Below are 19,603 nucleotides of genomic sequence, written 5' to 3'. Positions count from 1 at the left end.
GGGAGTACATGATTAGTCTTTCACATTTAATTTCTTAAGGAAAAAAAAAAAGTATAATGTAGTCATTTAGAGGAAATACAAATTTTACATTATTAGTCCATCAATACTTTTTTAAATGTCGTGCTAGATTAATCCCTGGTACAATATTTTGTTCCAAATGAAGCCATGCCACTTACTTGCTTGTATTCTTTAATTGAAAGACTTTCTTGAAAGAGTTTCTCTGTCTAAAGTAGTTTGTATGTGGATTCTTGGAAATCTTGAATGTTTCACTGTTCTTTATATAGTGCTTTTGCTCATTGGAATGTGCAGAAGAGTTTCTTATATAAGCCAAAAAACCCCCACTGACTTATACAGGTACAGTCAGGCAACTTTATTTAGCTTTGTTGTGTTCATTGCACTTAAATAGTTTGCTAATGAAAATGCGGATAAGTTGTATCTGATTAAATGCAATACCTCATTCTTCCATAATTGCATATTTGATTGCTAAACCAAAGATTGTCCTGTCTGTTGTAAATGCTGCTGAATAGAGGGTGTTTTGGGTTTGGTTGTGTTTTTCACTGCAAAGACACAGGATTGATACAGGATTGATGAATATTTTAAATATTTTATCTGTACACACAATATCCACAAGAGGGAACTGTTTTACATAAAGAGGAGTTATTTCCTTGATGTTAAAATACTGCTCTATGGTACCAAACCCTCTGGATTTATGTTGAGCTGGCATGATTGCACCCTGGACTATACTTTATGGTAACAACAGGAAAACCACAGGTAAACACAGTACTCGTTATGTTCCGTAAATAGTGTGCAGTAAAAGAAGTAAATTTTGAGCTTGTGTTGAAATGTTAAATAGAAAACTAATCTCAAAATGAACCCACCTAAATTTTATATTTGCTCAGAATAAATCTTTCCAGGAAACAGAGACAGAAAATGTTGTTTGACCCAAAGGCAACGTGAAATGCAGTTGTTGCCTCAGTAAATGAAGCATGCAGCCCCTGCGTGCTTTTTCAAATGCCACTTTATAAAATCTGTATTAGAAAGCAGGCCTTCACTTATTCATAAAGGAGTAAGCTCTAATGGTACTTTACTTGAGTGACACTTATTGACCTATCATTTGTATCTCTGTCTACAAATTGGTGAAAAAAAAGAAATTACCTACCTGATGTATGCTTTGTCTCTTGAGAAGGTGATTCTAACTTAGCAAACTTTTCATTGGTTACGTAAGTCTCACCAGTTGATATCACCGAGTTTACCTTTGTATGTGAGTTTAATCATGAATATTTATACAACTGAAATCTGTTTGTATAAATAAGAGGAGTTTTGTTTATACAGATAACAGCAGCAGATAACAGTTACACAGGTAGCAGAAAGGGCTTTTCTTTGCATATATAGTATGATATCTATAAACAAGAACTCCTAATGTATGTGTTGGTTGATTTTTGAGCAGCAGAATTTAAAATCAGCTTTTTACAAGGAATCATAATAAATCTCCTATCCCTGTTCAAATCTGTGTGAAAACATTGTGTAAATGTATTCAAAGCAAATTATTTTAAAGTACAGTCTACATCCTATGGTGCACTTGGTTTGGTTTAGTCTGAATTTTTCTTTAGGATCATCCTTTGTATTTTTTGGTACAGTATTACAGGGATGCCTAATGGTCCTTTATGCATTTGGAGTGCTCATGAAACCAATGGGTGCAGTGCTCAGCTGCAACAGTACCTGGAGTACTTGCTAACTCATATCTTCTGAGTGTATAAAGCAAGAAAACAGACTTTCAAACAGCAGCCTCTCTGTCAAATCTTTTAGGCTGCCTCAAACTACAGCAAGAGATGACATACACCACATCTGTGGCTTGAGAAACTCAGACCTTGTTACCTACCAGACTAGAATACAGAAGAAACTGCACCATCTAAAAGGCTCCGACATGTGCTGTGCTACTGCTGCTCATTGGCCAGGTCCCCATTCACTGCACAGAGCTTGTGGTTTCCATTAGCTGAAAGAACTTCCACGTTATTTGGCACTTTGGAAGATTAGACATTATGTTACAATGCTCCTGTCTTTGTTTCACTCCTGGTGTTCACTGATAGACGAAAGGATCTGTAAGCATGTGTTCAAATGTGAAAAGGGTGCTCCTTGAACACCACCCCAAGAACACAGACTGTCAGGACCAAGTTCTATGCCCATGTCCCAAGGGGTGTAAACCTGTCATAACACTTTCATGACCCAGGTGGCTTTGTATCTGTGGGAAGGGTTGGTAATGAAAGGCACGGGAAGGGGATACAGCAGATGTGGCAGTACAGTTTGGGGTTGCATGTGGCAGCTGTGTCATGCCGTTTCTTTACTACCTGACTTTTCTGCATCAAAAAATCCTCTGCTTAATTCCTTTACAACTACCTCCTGGGAATGGGCTGCTTCAGGTGCACTATGTAACAAACTATCTTGTTTCCCTCTGAAATAAAGCAGTATTTTCCTACTTTTTAAAGCTTTCTCTATTCAGAGAAAAAAACCAAACCATTCCTCTTAAAAAAAAAGCAGCCCTCCCTTGAAGGAAGGGACTGGAGAAATAGACAGGAATGGGGTGATAAACTCACAAAGCTAGACAACTGGTGGTGTTGCACAAAAAAAGTAGAGGTGGTGAAGATGTGTTAGAGAGCCCCATAAAAACCTTTTGAGAACTCATAAAATCTCATTACCATCACTTAAGTAGAAAGCAAAAATAAGCCAACCCATGGCAGATGTAGCAACAGGAACTACCAGTAAATGTTAAGAGATTACTATTTCATAATGGTGGCTCTGTGCATGTATAGTGACTAGGTCAGATGGGGAAATGTCACACACACATAGGCTGTTGTATTTTACCGTTGGAAAGATGTCAAGATGATCTGCGTAACACCTTGTTCAGACAACTGGGTGAGCAGACCATGTGGCAAATGGAAATTTTTATAAATAAATAACTAAACACCCCTGCTTTTCAATGGAAATCTGAAAAACATAGACGAGACAACCATCCAGATTTTCTTGCTGGATTCCATGACCACCACTACCCCCCCCCCCCATCCCCCTCTCCCACCCCGTGTCCTTTTAAACGGCTATTTATAAGGGTTAATTTCAGGAATGTTCCTGGGATGTGCAGCAATATACGGCGCGTTTGCAGTATGTCGATTAAAGACAAACCGAAACAACCTTCAGCAGAAGGACCCCTGCCACAAATCCCCGACATTTATTTCACGCTTCCTTACCGCGTTTCCAGCGCGGCACATCCCGTCCCGTTCTCACACACCCCCCCCCCCCCCCCCGCGCATCCCCGAGCACCTGCTGCTGCAACTCAGCCGCCTCCTGCCAGAGCCAAGCGCGCCCCCTCCCTCCTCTTTGTGTCCCCCCCCGGCCCCCGCCGACCCCACAGGGTCGCCTTGTCGCTCTCCACGGTGGGGGAGGGATGGGGCAGATGGGCAGCGGGGGAAAGCGGCGGGGCTGCGGGGGCCGTGGCCGTGACAGCGCTGTGCGTTAGCCGCTGCGTCATAACATCCGCCACACCGGCCGCGCGGGGGGGGCCGCTGCCGTCCGCCCCCGCCCCACCGCGGCTGCGGAGAGCGCTGCGCGGCGGCGGCCATGGACCCGCCTGGGCCAGCGGGACTTGTTGGACCTGCAGCTCCCCGGCGCGGCCGGGCACCGCCTCGCCACCACGCACCGCCTCGCCGCCACCTGTGAAGCGCCTCGCCACTACCCCCACCCATTCCTTCGCAGTCCTCCGGAGCCATCGCTCGGTGCCTCGGCGGCCCCGCAAGCGGGACCGAACGGCCGCGGGGTGAGGAGAGCGGCGGCGCCGCAACGGCGCTGCCCATGGGGGACCAGGAGCCCGCCTGAGCCGGCGCCCCCACCCTCGGCGGCAAGAGCAGAGCGGCGTCCCGGGCCGGCCCAGCATCCCCTCCCCGCGGGGAGGGCCGCGGCTGCGGGGCCGTCGCGTTCCCCGGCGGCAGCTAGGGAGGGGCAGGGAGCCGGCGGTAGAGGCGCCTCTGCGCGTGTGGGAGCAACAGCCTGAGCGACAGCCTGCGCCCTGGAGGGAGCTCCTGAAGGATGGGCGAGGAGGCGGCGGCAGCGGCAGCACACGCACAGATGGGCCAGCGGAGCATGAATTAGGAGCCACAGGAGGCTGCTGCCGGCACCGAGGGGGAAAGAGGAGAGGAAGGGGCTGGACTTGGAAGAGGAGGAGGAGGAGGAGGAGGAGGGTGTGCGGGGGTACTGAGTATCGCTCATAACAAGTTAAAGACTATTAACAATAATAACAGACCACCTCGGGGAAGATCCGCAGCGGAGGCTGAGGAGATCCCCGCTGGCGCCAGCGGGCTTGCAGCGCTGGGTATCTTGGAGAGACGCTCCGAGACATCAGTTTGTGGTGGGGGTGGATGATTTTTTTGGGGGGTGGGCGGGGTGGGGGCTGTGTATGCGGGAGAAGGAAGGGGTGGGAATCCGAGGAGGAGACCACCTTTTTATTATTTTGATATTTTTAAATATTTTCGCCGTACAAGGAAGACGCTCGGAATTCACCGGCCTGTCGGTTCCCGAGAGGGACCCGGGGATTGTGCCGTCGCTTTTCTACATCTTCTTTTTTTTGTTGACGTTTGTTGGGTTTGTTTGATTGTTTTGCTTTTTTTAAAAAATTGCTATTATTTTTTCTTCTCCGCTGAGCAGCAGCAACGGCAGCAGCAGCAATATGGCTGGTGATGGGTTTTTTGGGGGGCGCTGGCGGCGAGAGGAGCTCTTCGAAGCCCCTGCGCGCCCGGCTCGCTGTTAGCTATGGCAAATGGCAGCGGCGGCGGCTCCTACCCGGGCGGCAGCGGCGGCGGCATTAGAATGAGTAACAATATCAACGCCAACAATCTCAACACAGACTCGTCCTCCTCCCCCGTCAATGTGCCCAAGATGGATGCGCTCATCATCCCGGTGACCATGGAGGTGCCTTGCGATAGCCGCGGACAGCGCATGTGGTGGGCTTTCCTCGCCTCATCCATGGTCACTTTCTTTGGGGGACTGTTTATCATCCTGCTGTGGAGGACCCTCAAGTACCTGTGGACTGTCTGCTGCCACTGCGGAGTCAAAAACAAGGTAACTCCCCCTTCCTTTTGCCGCTTGGTGTCGGTGATGATTTGGTGCGGTGGTGGTGGTGAGAAGTGGTAGGAGTCCAGCCTCGTAGATCAGGACATCTGGGCGAAGTGGCTCTAGAGGAGACGCTGGTAGGGCCATTGACGGATGGCACTGTGCTGTCTGCTGTTGTGGTAGGGTTGTCACAGACTGTCGGCAGACACATCTTGGGGGAACGTAGCTGAAGGGGCCAGATGTTGGGTGCAACCCTGAGACATGTCCCCTCGTCCCTCCTCTCTCCCCCCATATAGGGACGCACTCGTTTTCGTGCGATGGCACGGAAGTTGCACTCTGTGTCAGCTCATTCTTGGCGAGGCACACGCTGACATGGTGGGACGGTGTGGTTCAGAAGTTGATATGCACCCCGGGACCACATTTGGTGACGGGGTGCGAAGCGTATTTTTGGTAATCAGAATTCTTAAGTTCTCAAGTGGAATGAGAAACTTTTTGAAATACAAAAGGTAAACTTCTCAAGTAAATATTTTTAAAGCTAGTTCCACTCCCTGAGGATCACTGACACTTGTGTTTGATTGAATTCATTGTAGATATCTAGAAATATTTAGTGCATTTATAAGTAATACTAGATCAGTATTCTTTTAGCCTAAGTGCGAAATCTTTGAGGCAACCTCTCTGCCCCTTTGAATTTTGTGTATTACCACTTGGAAAAAAAGCATAGTTAGTACCTGAAGTAAAGGTAGCTCCTTGTTTGAAATGTCTCTTTTCACACAATGAGCTAAGAATACTAAGAACTTTCTCCGGTCCAGACTTTGATTTTCACTTAAGACAAATGGGATAGAAAGTGTTAAGGCTGTATTTCTGAAACTGTATTTTGACTGACCCCAAAATAGATCAGCAGCTGGAGTTTCTCCCTTTCCCTTTTCACATTTTTTGGATTACAAATGGAATAATATCTGCTTCAGTTATTCCCGGCACACAGACACCCTCAAAACCACACCTTTTAATATATGGTTGCTAGGTTGCTGGCTTGCTTTGACATCCAGTAAGCTGTCTTCTCCTTTCTCCAGTCCCCTCCTCCCTGTGAAAACACTTGATACAGCATATAACCCAGCTGTACAAAGGATCTCCTGCTTAGGGCAAACCAGAAACAAGAGTGTGAGAAGTTATGGTACTTGTTTGTTGTTTATTTGTGTTTAGTGAGGTGAGCGTCTAGTTCAAACTGCCTAAACAAACCTCATTCCAGTTGGAAGTAGAACAGTGGCAGTGAACTTGGCCTATATATGGAATAAGTGGTTGCTAGAGAGAAGGAATAAATAAAAGCTTTTAACTTGGCCTTAGTCTTCAGAAAACCTATCAGGCAGTATCACTTCTCTATAGGCATTTCTTTATTTCATTCAAGACCAAACCTGAACTTTCTTAGAGAGGTGTTAGCCAAGTATGATGACAAAGCTCAAATGGATTTGTGATAATAAGCATGTCCAGTTAAATACTATTTCGTACAACAGTAAAAGGTGATTTTGAAGAACGTGTGGATAGTTAAGATTTATGCAGTTTCTTCTGTCTTTATTTAGTGTTTTCCTTTCTACATGATGAGACAAATCTGCAAGAACTATCAGGGATCTTGATGAAAAAGAAAATCCTACAGGTTATCATCTCATGCTTCTTTCCTTGAGAGAATAAAAAAATTGGTGACTTGTACACAAGCTTCTTGCACAGTGTCTTTGCAGGTATTGTTGGTCTGACAGTCCATTGCTGGGACATCATCAGTTGAAGCAGATCATTCACTTCTTAACCAGTACTGAAAGGCATATCTACATTGTCTTTAAAACCTTTGCTAAATCACAGGTATCTTTGAGGGTTTCCAACACTTCCAGTTTGAATGATTTGACATACTGCCCTATTAAGTTTTAAGAGTTTATTTTGTTTCATGTTTGAGAGCTGAAGTACCTGTGTCCATGAATATCATTCCCTGGGGCCAGGAGGACAAAAGGCTTTGCAGGTAGGGGGAGATGTAAGTCTCTTTATAGACTGTATTTGTTTTACTTGTAAGGGTTTTCAAACCTCTGATTAAAAAAAACCAACAACTTTCCAGGGCTAGTTCTGCATTCCTTACATGCTAAAATGAAGAACTGAAAGGAATTTTATGTGTGTAAGGAGTAACTAGTTAATTCCAAAAGACTTTTCTAATGTTCAGGGTATACAGCCTAAATAACAACTGAAAATGTCTTAAACTTTGCTGTAATCAAACATCTGCTTTGTGCTGCATGTTAACTTGGGAAAGGCTGCAGGTGAAAATGTGTATGCCGACTATATCAAACCTGATAGCAAAAGCAATTTTACAAGAAGTAGCTCCTCCCACTGCAGGACTGAAGAAGTTTTCTGCCTGTTATGACCTTTCCTCCTCTGTGCTGCCTCATCTGCTGCTCTGCAGATTGTTAGCAGAGTTGAATTATCCAACATTTTCTCACCATCTAGCTAAAGAAAGGTCCCATCAAGTGAGCAAAAAGAAATCTTTCCCATGTCTACTCTCTGTGGCTTCTTAGTAAATAATTTACAGTTACTGTGCTAACACCTGAGTCCATATGTGTTATTTCAAAGAACTGCAAAAAGTTGCATTTTCCCCCCTGCTATAGTCTAAGCACATCATGGGATTCCTCAGATTCATCAATGATTGCCGACTTGATTTTGGGATGCTACACTTTTTAATGGCTGAGTAGAAGGATTTAGACTGTGAGCTGTTGTGTTTGTTGGTTCATGTGTTTTTCTTTTTCCCTTCCTTGAGCCATTTAATTTAAGGTTGGAATTTAAGACATGATAAAAACAATTTGACATTTCGTGATATGAAATTTTACTACAGGTTGTTTGGGTTTTTGTTTTTTCTTTGGAGATAAAAGGCAAGATACTGTAAGTCAAGAATATAAAAGCTCTTGGGAGCAGAATGATAAATGTTGCCCCTTAAAATTCCATATCCAGTTTATGTCATATATGAATAGAACATAAATATTAATCATGTACTAAAAAATGATTTTTGATGTTTTCAGGGTGTTATGCTCCATTTATGCTTTTTTTGAGTTAACATTTTGAAAAATCTGTCAAAAAGAAAAATGTAAATCTTGACCTGTGTTGTCATTGTTTCATGTCATGTGAGTCATTACAGTTGAAGTCCTTGTATTCATTTATTTAATGTGGTATAAAACGTCAGATGTAATTTTTTCAAGTTCTTTATAATCACATTGCCAAGACATAACAAATACTAGTTTTCTCCTCAGTGTTTACATCTCCATTTTGAGGAATGCTTAGATATTGTTAAAGAACTTCACTTTTTCTTTGTCCCTTGACCAACTCAGTCCTCGTTTTCTATGAAAAGTAGAATGTGAGACTGATATTCAGTGGGCTGGACTCTGATGCCATAAGTTACATTTGTGTCCAAAAGTAACAGAAAAATAAAATAATGCGTGGTGAAATACCTGGTACACACAGTGGCTAAATGTGTTTTACACAACCTGTAATTATTTTGGTTATATGAATGTGCTACTGCCTTCTTATACTTCTGAAAGTTATTTTCCACTGACATTATCTGGTACTGTGATAAGCTGATGCTACTTCGAAGAAGCTTTTTGTCAATAGGAGGGAGCAGTGGAATAAGAGAGCAAAGGTTTGGGCCACAGCTGGTGCCTGAAGCTGCCCAGTACAGAATGAAGTGAAATATGGACCCTTTGGAAGAATGTAATACAGGACCCTGTGTCATTGTTTCTTGCTTCTCTAAGAAGTGGCACCTCTTAAGTGCCTTTTGCCTCCAAGGCTCTAGCAGTTAGAATGTAGTCTTTATTGCTATGCTCCAGTTGGAATGATTTCAGTGTTTTGGAGAGCTTTCCCTCCTCACAACCCAGGACTCGTATGCATAAGAAATGAAATTATGTTATTGGCCATAGATAGCAGTTGCTAGCCTGAAATTACAAGCCATAATTGTCATCTTTTATATTGGTCTACATATTTGGAGAAGTTTAATGAAGTACACAGTGCTAGATTTGGTCAGCAGAAACCAATCAACATTCCCATTGGTTTTGGGGAAAAACATGCATTTTTTTCATTGGAGGTGCAGTATTTGTGAAAGTTTTATTTGAAAATATAAGAATTCTTATCCAGACCTTTTAGGCCTGAGAAAATTATAAGTGGAAAAATTTAAGTTTTCCCTAAAAGAAGTATTTCTACCAAACTAGCTGTCATAGACCTAGGCTTGTTGATTTCCTAGCAATTTCCTGGCATTAATGCTTGTAAATAGGTAAAGGGTGAGTGCCAAGAGGATGGAGCCAGGCTCTCCTCAGTGATGCCCAAGGACAGAACAAGGGGCAGTGGGTGGAAGTTGAGGCATAGGAAGTTCCATGGAAACATGAGGAGAACTTTTTTTCACTGTGAGGGTGATGGAACACCTGTAACAGGCTGCCCAGGGGGGTTGTGGAGTCTCCCTCTCTGGAGATACTCAAAACCTGCCTGGATGCGTTCATGTGTGATCTGGTATAGGTGATCCTGCTCCTGCAGTGGGGTTGGACTGGAAGACCTTTTGAGGTCCCTTCCAGCCCCTAACATTCTGTGGTTCTGTAAGTACCTGCATAAATGTCTTCTCCAAACAAAATCAAAGAAACAAGCTCAAAACAAGGCAATATTCTCAATATATATGTTGAAAAAAATATGGGTACATTGCAGGGAGCGTGTGGACACAAAATGCAGGAGATCCCTTCAACCTGTGTGTGGAAACCTCACCTTGACTCTTGAAGATGTACTGAGCAGTGGCACATGAGCAAGGGATTAGCAGCAGACTAATGCATTTTGGTCATTAGTCACATGCAGAGCCCGGCTGAAGGCACTAAATTGTTCCTGTCTCATGGCTGTCAGGTGGTCTGTATGTAATTACTCTGAGAGCACCCCATCATACAGGTTGCCAGTTGAGAGATGGACATGGTGGAGTGGTCAAAGACTGAAGAAAAAGTACTCCTGGGTCTTTGCAGGTAGTGTTTTTACAAGTGAAAAAAGGTACTGGTGTGGAGAGGTGTGTGCTGTTTCCACACTGAAAAGTAAGACACCTTTGGGTCTCTGGAGCTCAGAATGGATTTCACATTTTGCAAACACATGCTAAAATTGGTTATGCATGCAGAAAAAAGAAAATGTAAGGACAAGGCTTTAAGCTGTAATCCAAACAGTCTCTACTAAAATGTTATCTTGAGGCAGTATCATACTTATTTTTGAGGCTTTGCAACACATACATTTAAGGAGAAAATCTGTGCTCAGAAAGAATTTGCAACTCTTACATGTTTTCAAATCTGTAAATGCTTGTTGGAAACCATTAGATTTCACACTTTTTTCCAATTTAGCTCAAAAGAAGAAATGCCTGTATTACAGAACAAAAATCTTTTGAATAACAATGATCTGTGTATGCAGTTTTGTTGTGATGGAGTTTCTGAATTCAGAATGGGGCAAGTTTACAGCCCCAGATACAGAAACACTGAAAATTTGGAGAGTGCTAGTCCTAAGTATAATCTCCACAGGACAGAATGTAACGATGATAATTAAAAAAGCAATGATGGCACATGTCTGTCCTGCAGTATTGCAAGAAAGTGGATTTGGAAAGTGGATTGACTGTCCTTCGTGGGACAAATCTGAAAAAGAAGCAGTAATCTCTAGTCAGCAGGGAAAAGACAGAGCACTGGTCAGTGTTCCATTAGACACTGGCTGTGCTGTTCTGTGGAATACAACTCTGACTCACAAAAGTTTATGTGAGTTTCAGAATACCTGCTAATAATGCCTGGACAAGATCAGGTTGGGTTCATTCAGCAGCAGTGAGAGATTTTGTAGTGTGAGATTGTACAGCAGCACTTTCAGTAAGCCTGGTGAGACTAAATTAGGGAATGGGGTATCCTGTTGGTTCTATTAGACATACTGTGTTACGTTGCATAAAATGATGTATTTCACATATATAAAAATTACTGAATTATCAGAAGTCTGAGCAGGACACAGTGAATACTGCTCATGGAGGTTTTCTAAGGGAAAGATTGCTGAAACATTATGTGTGGGTGTTAATGGTTAAAAAGTATTTTTCTCCCCCACATATCATTTCAGTGACAAAAGGAAAAGGACTACACTTTACAAAGCTATCATAAAATACTGTGTTTCTGTAATGAGTTCATATGCTGCTACCTCAAAAGTTTAGGATCAGGATATATCAAGTTGAAGTGACCCATAAGGATCAAGGCCAACCAACTTCTTGATCTTCCTCACAGGGCTACAGTTCCTGACTCTTGCACCCAGTCCATGAAGTGAGTGCAGGGCTTCATTAGATCATCAGACTAGACTGGCATTTATGCCAACTTTACACAGGGCTAACCCCACAAATTCCAGATTAGACCTCATGGTTTGTACGAGCGAGCACTTTGTGGCACATAGGTCATCGTGGGTAACAATGGAAGATGGAAATGCAGCAGGTGTTTGTTAGCACTTTTACCACTAATATGGCTGGATGAATAAATAAGAAAGAAAGATACTGATCTTCTAAGTCTGTTGGTGCTGTATTGGTCAGGAAGGACCCATTTTGAATCCCAGTGTATTTATAGCCTGAGAACACACGGGGTTTGCATCTTTTGAGAGGAGCACTTTATTTCCATATATAGTATGTGTGGCTTTGTTTAAATGAATGCGCTGCCACTGAAATGTGTTGAGTTCAGTTTGCTTTGAGATGATATATTGCATGTATTTGTTTGAGAGTTACAGAAATGGAGAGCATAATCTAATGCCTGTTGAAATAGAGGGAGGCAGTCCTAATAACTGTAATGGTTTTGGAGTCAGGCCTAAATGTTCACAGTGTTCTAGATGAATCAGGTGTTTTAATAAAGTGAATCTTATGTTAACATTTTTAGCTTTTAAAAGCTTTTTTCTTTTATTGTAGGAAGATGTATTTACTTGGCTTGTGACCATTATGTTTGAGATTTCAACATTAGAAACATAATATTTAAAAATCACAGAAGGTATGTTGCCATTCCAGTCAGGACTTAAACCTTCTGCCAGTGCCCCTTAGGAAAAAAAATTGAAGTACTTGAACTGCTGATAATATACTATCATGGCATCTCTCCTGCAAGCTGATGTGCAACAGTAAATACTGGCTCTTTTTTTAGAACTGCAGTACGTGCACATTTAGTGGAAATCGCAAAGGTCCCTGGCCCCATGGATCACCTGCAGGACAGAGACACGTACAGCTGCAGCCCCAAGTCCTGGAAATTATTATGCATGCCCTTAGCTTCACTACCTAATTTACATACCATATCTGTATGGACTAGAGAAAAACCTACCAGATCTTATCACCAGGCTGGAAGAGCTGGGAAGTACTGTATCATTATCAACAATTGTGGCATAACTGGGCCAGATTTTGAGTGGCTTGTCATTATAACTGTAAGATATGAGTTGACTGTGTTACATTTTTATTGCTTTTTGTATACTGAGGAATAAATATGTAATAGAATTTTGTTCCCCTTTGTCCAAGCAAATGCTAACTAAATATTTGGCATTTTCTTTCTCATTATATTTCATTCATTCTTTCATGATATCTTTAACATTTTTATGTAAGGGTTTAGCTTTTATTTGTTAAACTAAAAAAATGGGCTCACTTTAAATTTGCTATTATTAATGAGATTAGAACTGCTGGTGTTGGATTAATTTTATGTTTTAAGTATAGAGGAATCATTACTACACCTAAGTATTTTAAAAAAGCTAAATAATTTTATGGTGACCTTAATGTTACAAAAATAAAGTGAACTATGTTAGTCTGATTCTTTGTTGTCCTGGATGAGTTAGAACAGAACTAAATCTGTTCAGTGATTTTACTTTTCAGATCAATCTTTACTAATGATGTGTACTTTCTGCATTTAACAGCATGTTTTTGCAGACAGTGTCTGCTTCTAGGCATGATAATGCTTGATGTTCCTAGCTGGTGCCAAGGATTGCTATACAGACCAAATTCACCACTGAATCTTGTGTGTTACGCTGAGGGTGCAGAAAGTAAAAGGCTGAACCTGCAGGGAGGAGGGGAGAGCTCAGGTGATCCTAAACTGACCAATAAGGTATTCCATTGCATGTATGCCAGTATAAAGCTGAGGGATCAGAAGGGTTAAAGTTTCTTCAATGATCGGTATTCAGGGAGTACTCTGCCTCTTCTGCCTTCAATCCTGATTCAGGAGTTCCTGATTCCAGTTCCCATCTGCTGCCAGATACATTCTGGGACTTCGCAGTAGCTGCCCACAGCAGCAGCAGTGGTAATGGTGAAGTAGTTGCTATTAGAGGAATTAGATTCAGTACTGGTTTTGTATGTATTTAATTGTTATTATTTTCATTAAAGTAGTTTTAGTTTTCCAGTTCATACGTTTCCCTTATTCCCTTTCTTTTCCCTTCTGGGAGGGTAGAGGGGTTAATTGCATATGTCACTTGTTTAGTCCTTGCATTCTTTGTGGTAATGCTATTTTTCTGCTGTCTTCAGGATACAGTTTTAATCACTGTTATGGTGTACCTTTTCTAGAGAAACATGGATTATATGCTTAAAGAATGATCTCTCTGTCTGAGAGAGTCTGGGTTTTAGTTTAAGGCCACATGGAATTTTACTTGACTAAATGCTGGTTTTCCTCCTCTGAATCTGCTTTAAATGTGTAAGTTATGATATAGTCTTTTCATGAGTCAGAAGAACGGATGTTGTATTACAGATCTGTTGTCCCTAAGGGAAGAAAATGCAAAAATCTTCACAGTTTTGATATTTAGATCTGGTAAATAATTATAGTTACTCTGCTGGAATGTGTGATAAAATCTTAATGTTAACTTAAATGATAGGTACTGTAGAAAAACCTTGGTGTCTTTGAGCTGCCAACTAAATTATGATATGTGAGTTGAAGAAAGTAAACTCTCATTTTTCTGATTTCCAGTTGATGGCATTATGCTTGTTATTAAGTTATGCATAATTTTAAAAGAAAGTTCACAGAACTGTTGTTTAGCTCAGCATGTGGAACTTAGGTCAACACTTGCACCAGCCAGCTGTTTAGACACTAAAATTTATATTTAAGGGCTGAATAAGGAGCATACTTTCAGAATCAGTGATAATTTTGAATGGTTTAAGCAAGAGATATTACTGTTACTGAAAACTTGTGTGCTTATTTAGATATCAGTGAATATAACAGCTGAAATTCAGTCTTGTCCTTTTTTCATTATTGTATAATTTATATACAGTTTCCTACAACTATTCTAGAGAGCTCTTTCATTTACTGTGCTCTAAGTTTGACTTCACCATTAAGCTTGTGCTCATGGGCTTTCAATTTGCCTCAGCTGTGGTGGCCCTGGTCAGCTGCTTTAGGCTGGCTGGCTGCTGGGGATGTGGCAAGGAGTCAGAAGGTTGAAGATTATGATGGTAAGACTTTGGATGACATCTTACTGCCTTTGAAATGTCACAGATGTGGTGTGTGACGACTGTTGATTAATTTCAGAATGACCATACCAAAATCATTATTTTTTTTTCCTTGATTTTTCTGGGAGTTTTGTCAAGCATATGCAGTTTGCATGGATAAAGGTATTATCCATAAGTCCTCACTAAGAGAGGAGAAAATGGGTTTGAGACAGGTAGTTTAAAGCAGTTGCCTATTTGATCTAGTCTGAGACAAGAGGTGGTAGAGTTTGGAGCCGAGACTCTTTTCAGGGTGCTTTTCCTGTCACTGAGAAATTGAGTCTGGAGCCTTTATTTTCAAAACATTTATTAGAAGGGGAGTAAAAAGTAATAGTAGCTTCAATTACAGGTAAAAATCCTAGAATAGATTCTGGTGATTGTTTATGAACAAGAAGTAGAGGAGTAATTTTAAATGTTGGCATTATTTATTTATTTATTTATTTTATAACTGTTTTTCACATTGGATTTTTTCCCCCTCTTGTGACAAATAGCTTTGGTCCTGGGAATGGCTTGTTTTCCTCAGTGAATATAAGACTGTAGTTTCTGTTGGTTTGTAAAATACTCTTAGGATTTTAAATGGTATGTAAATGTAGGCTATTGTGTAACTCCTACAGAAAAATATAGTGCATGTGACTTCTTAGAATTGATGGCTCTAAGGGGTGTAGGTGAATGAGAATGTGCTCCAAGAGCTGATGGAAATGCCATTTCACTTAAATCTCAGAACAAATTGTGTTTTAACACTTGTAGTAGGGTTTTAGTCATTTATATCAGTGAGAAGGGAGGGTACTTCACCCCTGTACTTTAATTGGTGTTGGTTCCTGGATATCTGCATTTACATGATCATCCTATTTTGGTTCATTTGGATTAATTTGTAATAATTTAAAAGAATGTAGTGTTAAAGTATTAGATAATTCAAATCTTAAAAAAATATACTCAATAATTTTAAAATATTGGTTTAATTCCACACAAGTTCTGTAGACAATGCTGTAGTGATGTAAAATATTTTGAAAACAAATCACTAGTTTCTTCAGAATTTAATTGCAGGTTCTTTCTATTTGTCTTCTGGCCTCAAGTTTCTGATTAGGTTATGTAGTGTTGAGCCAACGCTCCTGAAGCATGTCTCCAGGCTTCGGAAGGTAAAACCTGATATTCCTACCTGTTTCTGTGACACTTGGAGGTAAAACTTTTTAATATCAGAAGAGATGCAGTGCATCTGTTGCGGAGATGGGCTTTGGTGAGGTGGCAGCACTTGTTTTAAGCTGGTTCATATCAATATGTTTGAGAGAAAATTCTTTCCTCTCTGGCCTCTGTGCCATTTAAATTCCATTTAGAGGGCTGGAAGGCTTGTGGTTTTCGTAGTGTTCTCTGCAAGTGGGAAAAGTCATTAATAGGGCACTAGGATAGTGGGTTTTAAATATTCCACTCTATACAAGGAGCATTGTGAATTCAAAATTTGACTTAGCAACCTAAAAGTTCTATCTGAACTCTTCTTACCACATTGTGGTATTCAGAGGCCATAGGGTTTTGCAGACATGGTTATGCCAGATCCTATTACTGGCTTTGACAGAGGGGTGATCCTCTAGAGGCCTTATGCATCATATGATCTGAAGGCAGATAATGAGGAGAAAGCCAGGAGAGAGAGGAGGATTGTGAGAGAACTGGTTTGCCCCAGTCCATATAAAGCAAGCCAGTGATCAAGATAAGCAGATTGATTTCAGTAATGTATATCCACTCACCTTATTTTTTAGATTTATAAAGTGAACATGGCTTCTGAGTCTATTAATGCAGTTACGACTTTTTTAAGGAACTAGGGATGGTTAAAACTTACTGTACCATATTAAGTTCCTTTCTTGAAGACTGATTTATCCCCCCCCCCCCAAGCAGGAGTATAAAAGGAATAATAATAATAGAAGAAATACTAATTTTGGATGAAAGGGAATTTTAGCTGTAGTACGTTGACAAGTTTCTAAGAATAGAAAAATAACATAGTGGAGGGAATGAAGATGACTGATGACAAGAAGGGAATCTGTCTGGCTCAGTATATGGCACTCTGAATGTGCTCACTATGTTGTTGTTAGAAATGAACCAAACTGTTGTTTTTGGGAACTCATATCCACATTAGACTTAAAGAATACTGTTACATTTAGAATCTAGGAAGGTTTCAAGTTAAATAAATGCTTGTTGATTGTATTATTTTTAGCTTTTTTGAACAACACAAGGTCTCCCCAAATACTTGTTCGTGAATATTGTATTCAGTTATTAAATGAAAATTGTCTATGTGTGTAGATTATTTTTTTTGGTATCCAAGAAAAGAAAGAAACAGTTCTTGTTAGTGCTTTACTACTTTGAAAACCTAGGATAAGGGGTAAATTAATTAATCTAAAATAGACCCATCTGGTAGTGCAAGGAGTGCCAGGGAGAACAGGTGACAGAACATGAGCCAGAATAAACATACAGTGCATTATGTAACCTGTAATGTTGCTTGTGACACATCACCAGCATAAGACTAATCTTGGTGTTAGGCCATTTGCTTTTTGTATAGTGTTGCTTTTAAGGTAAAGGATTAATGTAATAGTTTGAAATGCTTGTTTCTGTTGCATTGCTAAAAAGCATTATTAATAAGAAAAATGTACATCATCTAACCTATAAACAACATAAAATTCCCTGTATGGGTTTGTTTGAAAGCAAATGTATTGACATTGTTCGAAACAAAACCAAAGAGTATTTCAGGAAAGTACTATGCCTTTTTAAAATTTGGAAAGCTATTATCCAACATGAAAATCAGGAAAGGTATGCTGCCAACTAGGTGTTGCCCCCAAATTTATATTTATGTGAGAAGAATACAAAAATGTCTGCACAGACGTTTTTGTTGCCAAAGTTACCTTGTTCTTTAAGTTTTCTGCAGTTCTTTTGATGCAGTTGTTGCATCATTGGGAATAGGAATGTAAAAATTACTGTAAAAACTGAATTGTATTACCTACTCTGTAAGGCATGCAAAAGGTAAGCAGTCTAAATGCTGGGAAGCAGTGAATTAGATTAGAAAAGAAATGGCAATGAAGAGATTAAGGGGTGGTATCTATTTGCAGTTCAGGGTTTGTAGTTTGGCAGGACTCCTTAGCACACATTCCCTTTTTATTATGGTACCAGACATGGTTTCTCTGTCATTGCCTATGTTATGGGGCATGCATCTGAAAGAAGACTTCTAATGCATTGTCTTTGAAGAAGGGCAGAGCAGGTGCCTGGGCCTTCTGACATGACTTTACAACAAGTGGAGAAAGTAGGCCATAGAGCTTTCTGTGAACATAGGAGCTTAGTAGCTAGATCTTTATCCGGCTTAAAAAAAATCGATCTCATTACCGGCCTTTAAGTCAAATTCCATCCTTGTCTGTCAACTTTTTTTGGCATCCTCAGTGCTTTTGTTTCTTGCTACCCAAGTTTCACTTTATTTTTGTAGTTTAAAAAATCCTAGCAAACAAACTGCAAGGAGAGTATTTCATATGAAGGCTGCAAGACACATCTCATTTGTTTCACTTGAATTTCTAACTATTTAAGTGAAAGATTCTAGGTGGTTTGTAAGGCTGCGTAGATGTCGATTGTCTTTTCATACTGGAGAGGATTCAATAAACTACTTTTTTTTTTAACTGAGGGAAGGGAAAAAGATACTGAAGCCTTTTTTTTTTTTAAATGGGAAAAAAAAATGGCTTTTTAATGTTATATTTTTATTTCATATTATAAAGTCAAAACCAAAGATTGATTCACATTCTTTTTTCAGAAATCTTATTTTGACAAGTCCTTACAGTTCTGACACTTGTTCTTCATATGTTTTTGTGAGTTTTCCCACATTAGAAATTAATTGGCTTATCTTAAAATTCTATGCAAAGCATTCATACTGCTCTCTGACCAGCTGTATTCTCTGGATGTTTCCATTGTTATGGTATGGCTATATAAATATGTATGTGTAAAATACATATTTTTATATGTATATAACCAAATGTTATGAACATTACACTAAAGGTAGTCTTTTTAACAGTGTGCTGGTATATATTAGATAAATGTTTTATGCTTTTTTTTTAATATCTGTATTAGATAGTGGGACGCATGGAAGAATAGGCATTTAAATATGTTTATTGTTTGCAAAATTATGATGAATTCTACAACCCCCCACAAATCAATTCATTAGATGACAGTAAGGAAGGTTTTAGCAGCTAAGAGACTATAAAATCTGTGGTCAGCCACTTAATGTGTTTCATTGGCTTTTAATAATTATTCTCTTTTCATGTAATTGTACACTTGTTAAGAATTTTATGTGTATTTGTTGAGACAGCTATTATAGGAGAGACATGTAAGTATGCTGTAACAGGCATACTTACTGAATGAATACAGTAATCTTACTTTAAAAATACGTGCCCTTAGGTTTTTTGGTCTACAAGAAAGTAGCACGTCTTATTTCTTGTCTCTACTGCCTTCTCTTTATGTCTCATGAGTACTTCTCTGAGAGAGATTTATGTTAGGAAAGAGGCTTCCAAGTTGGAACTGGTCGATCAGTGTAGCAGAAATAAGCAGAAGCCCTGAAGTCTTTGGCTTCTAAAAGTGGTGAGATCTTTGTAGTCCGACTTAAACTGGAGCTGCAAGTGCTCAGTTTTAGTGAGAAATTATACCTTAACTGTTTAAATTTATCCATATGGCTTTCTGATTTACCTTGGTGTTGTACAGTGAGATCCTTTTACCCTTTTTGGAAGAAACTCTGTTACTATAGAAATTAAGAAGTAAAGATTCAGTGTGTAGGTGCTTTGCTCAGTGACCAGACAATGTTTAAAACAGAAATTTCCTACTTTATCCTTTTCCTGGTGAAAAAATCGAAGCTAACAAAATTCTTAAAGTAATTTTACACACTGATAGTAGCAGCAAAGCTACATTAAAAAAGCTAATGCTTTCTGTCTCAATACAGTTACTGGTAGAAATTGTTTTTTAGAAATTATTAACAAATAGGTTTTGGTCATTTGAAATAAACCAGCAATTCAGTTTCTTAAAACTTCTAAT

General features: G+C 40.1%; 1 protein-coding gene and 1 long non-coding RNA gene across 20 annotated transcripts in view; one reads left to right on the top strand and one right to left on the bottom strand.

Annotated features, from left to right (window-relative positions):
• The window catches only part of LOC137441915 (uncharacterized), an 82,709-nt gene extending 81,485 nt beyond the window's left edge, over positions 1–1,224 (bottom strand). For all 3 annotated transcript variants that reach the window (XR_010987531.1, XR_010987530.1, XR_010987532.1), the window contains exon 1: positions 1,160–1,224. This is a non-coding gene — a long non-coding RNA (uncharacterized lncRNA). The remainder of the gene's footprint in view (positions 1–1,159) is intronic.
• Positions 1,225–4,425: 3,201 nt separating this feature from the next.
• The window catches only part of KCNMA1 (potassium calcium-activated channel subfamily M alpha 1), a 410,890-nt gene continuing 395,712 nt past the window's right edge, over positions 4,426–19,603 (top strand). For 15 of the 17 annotated variants that reach the window (XM_068139897.1, XM_068139896.1, XM_068139895.1 and 12 more), the window contains exon 1: positions 4,427–5,103. In XM_068139897.1, coding sequence (XP_067995998.1) covers positions 4,795–5,103 — 309 coding nt within the window. In that variant the 5' untranslated portion in view covers positions 4,427–4,794. Of the gene's footprint in view, positions 5,104–19,603 lie in introns of all 17 variants that reach the window. The other 2 variants (XM_068139899.1, XM_068139894.1) reach the window with 2 other exon arrangements.

The sequence above is a fragment of the Melanerpes formicivorus genome, unplaced genomic scaffold (assembly GCF_026170545.1).
Source record: "Melanerpes formicivorus ecotype bairdi unplaced genomic scaffold, bMelFor1.0.p_v2 SCAF_6, whole genome shotgun sequence".
Taxonomy (NCBI): Eukaryota; Metazoa; Chordata; class Aves; order Piciformes; family Picidae; genus Melanerpes; species Melanerpes formicivorus.
The sequence above is the reverse complement of the archived record's forward strand: the minus strand, read 5'-3'. Positions and strand labels throughout refer to the sequence as shown.